The 6,410-nt window shown below is 38.0% G+C and overlaps 1 protein-coding gene across 1 annotated transcript; it reads right to left on the bottom strand.

Moving 5' to 3' along the window:
- Positions 1 to 2,552: 2,552 nt before the first annotated feature.
- Positions 2,553 to 4,638, bottom strand: LOC137273951 (uncharacterized). Its single transcript, XM_067806879.1, has 6 exons — positions 4,611 to 4,638; positions 4,046 to 4,224; positions 3,742 to 3,777; positions 3,235 to 3,387; positions 2,762 to 2,820; positions 2,553 to 2,558 (listed from the first exon to the last, which is right to left on the bottom strand). Exons 2-6 carry the CDS (start codon positions 4,212 to 4,214, stop codon positions 2,553 to 2,555), a joined length of 423 nt encoding a protein of 140 aa, XP_067662980.1. The 5' UTR covers positions 4,215 to 4,224; positions 4,611 to 4,638.
- Positions 4,639 to 6,410: the final 1,772 nt, after the last annotated feature.

Genomic DNA, 6,410 nt, shown 5'->3' with positions numbered 1-6,410 from the left:
CGGAATGATTTCTTTTTTTTTTTTGTCGTGATAATTATAAACACACTTTCATTCATATATTTACAACCTCCAAGACAATAAAAAAGGCTATGAGAATTTAAGTGGAAGTCCAGATTCTTGTACTTGTTACAAATTAGCAGAATTAAGTCAAAATGAGTTGAATTTTGTGCCATGATACTTACAAATATATCCTCATTCATTTACAAAATCCAAAACACAGGAAAAGATGTATTTTGAGTAAAAGTGATTATTCTGGCATATTTTTTAAAAATCTTCCTGAATTCGCAAAAGTAAGTCAAAATCAGTTGAATTTTGTGTCATGATACTCACAATGGCACTTTCATTCATTTACATCCTCCAAAACATTAGAAAAGATGTATTTGGAGTGAAAAGGAAATATTTTCGCTCATGGGCCCAATGTTTTTCGCCCATGGGCGAGATGTTTTTGAAAATCGGTCTCAGTTAGCAGAATTAAGTCATAATGAGTTGGATTTTGTGCCATGATACTCATAAATATATCATCATTCATTTACAACCTCCAAACCACAGGAAAAGATATATTTTGAGTGAAGGCAATTATTCTCGCCCATGGGCCAAAATGTCTTTCTCCCATGGGCGAGAGTTTTCAAAATTGCTCTCATTTAGAGGAAGTAAGCCAAAATGAGTTGAAATTTCTGTCATGATACTCATAAATGTACTTTCATTCATGTACCTCCTCCAAATATTGGAAAAGATGTGGTTGGGGTAAAAGGAAATATTCTCGCCCATGGGCCAAAATGTTTTTCGCCCATGGGTGAGATTTTGTTAAATAGCTCTAAATTAACGGAATTAATTCAAAATTAGTTGAATTTTGTGACATGATACTTATGAACCTACTTTCATCCATTCACAACCTCCAAAACATGGGAAAAGGTGTATTTTGAGTAAAAGTAAATATTCTCACCCATGGGCGAGGCGTTTTGAAAAATCACTTTAAATTAGCCGAATTAAGTCAAAATAAGCTTACTTTCGTGTCAAGACACTAATAAATACACGTTCATTTATTGAAAAACTGCAAAGCCTGGAAAAAAAACATGTAGTTTCAATGAAATTAATTATTCTCGTCCATGGGCCAATATGTTTTTCACCCATGGGCGAGATTTTTTAAAATCGCTGTCAGTTAGCAGAGTCAAGTCACAACAAGCTGAAATTTGTGTCATGATACTTATTAACATTTTTTCATTCATTTACAACCTCAAAAACATTTATTCTGGATGAAATGAAGCACTTTCGCCCATGGGCCTGCCCATGGGCCTACCCATTGGCCACTGTTCGCCCATGGGCGTGCCCATGGGCGAGCGAGTTTAAATTTTGAGTTTTCGAAAAAATTTTTTTTCATTTTTTCATCCTTAGCACACATACATAACAGCTGCCTGTTTAATTTTGCGAAATCGCTTGTGAGAGAGTGGCCACAGTGCTGAGAGTTTCTGGACTTTTGTGAGTCCAGAATTAAATTGTGGCGTGTTAATCAATATCACTTATTCTTTTCTTCGTGTCTTTTCGGGAAATCATACAGGATTGGCTGATTAAATGAAAACAGTTCTTTTCAGTTATTATTACAGTGGTTCAAACCCACGAGCAATTGTTCCTATTGCAGGTGTGTTGTCGTGTCCCAATTGCGTAGATCGATGCTCAAGGTGTTGATGATTGTATTGTCTGGTCCACACTCGATTATTTACAGGTCGCCACCTTATAGCTGGAATATTGTTGAGTGCGGCATAAAATTAAAATCACTCACTCACTCTTATTGCAGGTGTCGCAATTCTATCAACTACCATTGCTGGAGTTGTTGTTGGCGATATTAGTTGCATACATCTGAGTGAGTGAGTGAGTGAGTTTGTGTCAAAGCCGTTATGAACAGCATTTCAGTTAGATCGGTTCGACGTAGGAGGAAATTTAAAAAGCCAGGTTTCATGTTTAACTTTGTTAAAGTTCACGAGAACGGATGCGTACATACACAGAGAGACGCTTTAACTACCGGTCTCATTGTAACAATAAATCACCATGTCAAGTTTGTTTAAACTGTGTTAAAGCTCGCCACGAAAGGTCACACTGAAACAACGAGTGTCTGGTTCGTATCATAGTGACTTCACAGTTGCTGATCAAGTAATGCTAAATATGAAGTTGATCAAAACGGTATTGTTAGAATCACCTATCAACACATAATTCAATACAATAAACCCACAAAATAGTTTCGACAAATCTAGCAACTGATAATTAAACCATTTAAACTATGAGTATATTTCTTGACGGATTTTCGAATCCATAATTCATCTTTCCCACAAGTCAGCAACATGCCAAAGCCACTTCGACGTGGGAGGTTCCTTTGGCGATTTTATGCAGCTATGTCAATAACATAACAAAGTTTATTTTGAAGACTTTTTAAGGTTCCTTTGGCGATTTTATGCAGCTATGTCAATAACATAACAAAGTTTATTTTGATGACTTTTTAATTTCATATTGCATAACGGATTTCACATCAGGTAGTCACGGATACACCATCGGCCACTTGTTCATCCCTGGAAAAAAGAGAAGAGTTAAGAATAAATGTTTACTCAATCTTCAACAAAGTTTTTGAGTGGGATAATAATTGTTTACGCCACAGTACACATATCTATTCTGTTGTGTCAAAAGTGATGTTGAAACACTCTCGTAGAAATCACAGTCTGTGTTTATTCTATTCGAGTCATTATCATGTTTTAAAAGTATGAATAAAGCTTACCCGATAAGAGCCGTACTTCTGGCTGCCGGACTGGGAGCCCCATTGGTTCCATCTTTGACCTACAAAACGCCATTGCCGTGTTAATGTCATATTTATGTTCTATGTTTGCTGTTTAGAGCAGCACTCAGCAATGTACCAGCATGAGACGGCGGTCTGCAAATAATCTAGCCTGCACCAGACAATCATGTGACTGACGTCATGAACATAGTCTCCCATTATGGCCACCCAATACACGGGTAGCTCAGGAGCATTTCGTTGTCGGATCATCACGTGTATTGTGCATGTGACCAGGGAAAATGGGGATACATGTAAAAAGAATGTATCTTACAACAGAGAGGGCACTGGCATACATGTCTGATAATAGCTACATGAGGCGCATGTGTATTCTCATTCTGTTGAAAGAATTGCTAACGTGCCCTGTGATACCAATCATGGTTTATATTCTAATCTACACATTATCTGACTTGAGGTACCTTGTTGATAACGGTCTTGATGTCTGGGGTAGCTGCTCAGTTGATCAGGGTAGACGGGTAGGTGTGCAGGGTAGGTAGGGAAGCCATTAGACAGATAGGACTGCCTGTAACTCGGGTATCCACTTACATGGGAAGGCACAGATCGTCGGTATCCTGGTCAAAGAAAAACAATTATTGTTTTTGCTGAGTGAGAGAGTGAGTGAGAGAATGAGTGAGTGAGCGAGTGAGTGAGTGTGTTCCGTCCACTACTCCAGTTAGTGGGCAAAGAAAGCCCACAGGGATGCAGGTTATAGATTGTATAGGAGATATTTTGAGTACGCCCTTAAATTAATAATGTATGAAACTATACATATTAAGAATAACCATAAGCAGATTATAAGATCCGTTTAAGCAAACCAAATAAACGCACGAGAAAGAAACTCCATAGCATAATCGTGTTAATGAAATTACTGGAAATATTTATAACTACGTTTATGAAATATACAATATGTGATAACAAACACTTACTTCTGAAATGTCCTTGAGAGCGCCCTCCCCACACATCTGAAAGGGACACAAGGCTAGATTTTACTCTACATTGTTCGCAAATCTGATTTTAAACATCTATTCGGCATTATACATTTAACCTATCAAAATATGTCTTAAACATTTCATTGAACATGTGCTATGTTTTAACTCTTGGTATTTTTAGACAATAAAAAATATAGCAGTTTACTTTCCTGTCCAATAAACAAACAAATGGACCAGGATATTGTTAGAATATTATCATCCACGCGTACTGAAGAGTGAGGTGACATATTGCTTCACTTACCAGCTGGGTACCTGTCAGGGTAGTAGTTGCCAGGGTGGTTGTTAGGGACGTACTGATTCCTGTAGTGTACATCCGGGTACTGTCCGTAGGATGGATATCGGTTATACACAGCACCGGAACATACAAGGGCGCATGCGCACAGCAGAGCAAGCGAGAAGACTGATGTCATTGTTGAAATTCTGCGAAAGTGTGAAACTGTTTCTTCTAAATGATGAATAAAAATGACCCAAAAATGTATTGCTTTTGTCCAGGGTGTCTTGGTGAAGGGCATCTGGACATTGGTGTTGTTGACGACTTTTAAAATTAAAAATGAACTTAATATTGCACATTCCTATTGTGTGTACTTATATTATTATATGAATGGTTACAGATTGGTGAATAGTGATTAACAATAATGTTCAGCAAAGCTGAAAGACCAATGGCATGCTAAAGACGACGACGACGACAACGATGATGATGATGATGATGATGATAAAAAAGAGGAAGTGGAGAAGGAGAAGAGGAGGAGAAGGCTTAACCATACACTGTTATTACTATTTCCTATAAAGAGAATAAATAATCTTACCAAAATTCACCTGTGAGCCTGACACCGGGGATGTAGATCTGATGTATCCCAGTAATGAAACAACGCTTCTTATATAGAAGTGAGTAGACGCTTGAAATGCTGTTCATATCACTATTTCCTCGTAACCCAATTTAAGTCACAAGTTAGGCTACAACCAATCAACGGCTCTGACTGGTTGGTGACCTCTGGTCTGACGGACATGTGGGAGAAATAATTTGCATGTTGGTCATCTATCAAGATGTATTACGGTACTTAATTGTAATAAACTTACGTCTGTTTGATATGTACTCATCTATTTTTGTTACTTCGTAATTCATTGCTGATGGCAAAATTATTACATAAATCACGTTGAACTCTCCTTGCTCGCAACCCTCCACTACTTCTGGGGCGATGGGGTAGCCTAGTGGTTAAAGCGTTCGCTCGTCACGCCGAAGACCCGTGTTCGATTCCCCACATGGGTATAATGTGTGAAGCCCATTTTCTGGTGTCCCTCGCCGTGATATTGCTGGAATATTGCTAAAAAGCGGCGTTAAACTAAACTCACTCACTCACTCACTCCACTACTTCTGCATAATGCGGTGCTCGTCAGTGCCATTCTTGGGTTCTTTTAGGGTTTGATGATTATTTTTATTTCACTTCTTGTTGTAATGTCATTTTCAAACAGAACACTATTTCGCCGTGTTTAGCGATTTGTGTGACGTTATATACTGAAATGACTATAGCTGAAGGTCAGGGGAGTGGGTCATTCAGGCCTATCCATTCGGCTTTACAAAATATATCTAAATCATGTACGGTGGTTAAAAAACAAGTCCAGCTAGGGCATATTAGATAATGAGCTTCGTGATGAACTTTGTGAAACCAGTTTAGACAGATTTCGAACGAGGGGAGAAGCTACTTGTCGACAACGAGCCTTCTATGAGCACATTCACTATATACCACATGTATTAAATTGTGTTGGATTATTCCCACCACAAAATCGTTCACAGGCATTTATGAACATGACCAAATGACACATTTCACATTCTTCATCTCTTTTGTAATGAGCTTCTGTCTCCTTCATTCAACCTCTGAAACGTCTGATATGCCGTGGCAAATATTAAGAGTAATGAAAGACCATTTCATTCCGTCCATGGTATTTTATGACACTTTTGTACATCTGCTAAATGTTTATGAGTGAGTTGAAATGTTACGTTTGCAAACATGCACGTATTAAACGGTACATTTCGTATTCTTCATGTGTTCTTAAATGAAGCGGTAGCAACAATGGTAGTAGTGATGGACGCGCTGGTGCCACTGGGTGTGGTCCAATTGGAAGGAGGAATGGCGAAGGGTGCTCCTTCAGAGTATCTGCAGGCTGATAGGGGTTATTATGAGGAGAGTTCTGACTGTAATACAGAGGTTACTCTCTATATTGACCCTAAGACACGCAAAATAACATTATTTAAAATGTTCACAATCACCAATAAATTTAACATTAAACATTCTTGGGCCGAACATGTGCAGACATGGTCTTGTTAAAAATCAGGGTGTTTTTTGTTTGTTGTTGTTTTGTTGTTGTTGTTGTTGTTGTTGTTGTTGTTGTTCTTGTTCTTGTTGTTCTTGTTGTCTTTTGTAATATGAGCAATTATCACCAAAAATCATCATGGATTCAAATCATTTTGTCGTTAATGAGTCAAAGGATCACATGGGTCAGAAAATTTTTTTTTTCTCTAGTGATCACCACGAGAAGTGCTATGTACGTCGACAAAATGGTTTCTGAAATAAAACATTGTTTCGTCTTTCCGTTTAATTTTATCTAAC

Source organism: Haliotis asinina, chromosome 1 (genome assembly GCF_037392515.1).
Source record: "Haliotis asinina isolate JCU_RB_2024 chromosome 1, JCU_Hal_asi_v2, whole genome shotgun sequence".
Classification (NCBI taxonomy): domain Eukaryota; kingdom Metazoa; phylum Mollusca; class Gastropoda; order Lepetellida; family Haliotidae; genus Haliotis; species Haliotis asinina.
This window is presented reverse-complemented; position numbering and strand designations above follow the sequence as displayed.

Coding starts and splice junctions, on each gene's coding strand:
- LOC137273951 (XM_067806879.1), bottom strand. CDS start 4,214: ATGACATCAGTCTTCTCGCTTGCTCTGCTGTGCGCATGCGCCCTTGTA. Junction 3,388..3,741: donor CTCTCAAGGACATTTCAGAA/GTAAGTGTTTGT, acceptor TTCTTTGACCAG/GATACCGACGATCTGTGCCT. Junction 2,821..3,234: donor TCAAGACCGTTATCAACAAG/GTACCTCAAGTC, acceptor GGCGTTTTGTAG/GTCAAAGATGGAACCAATGG.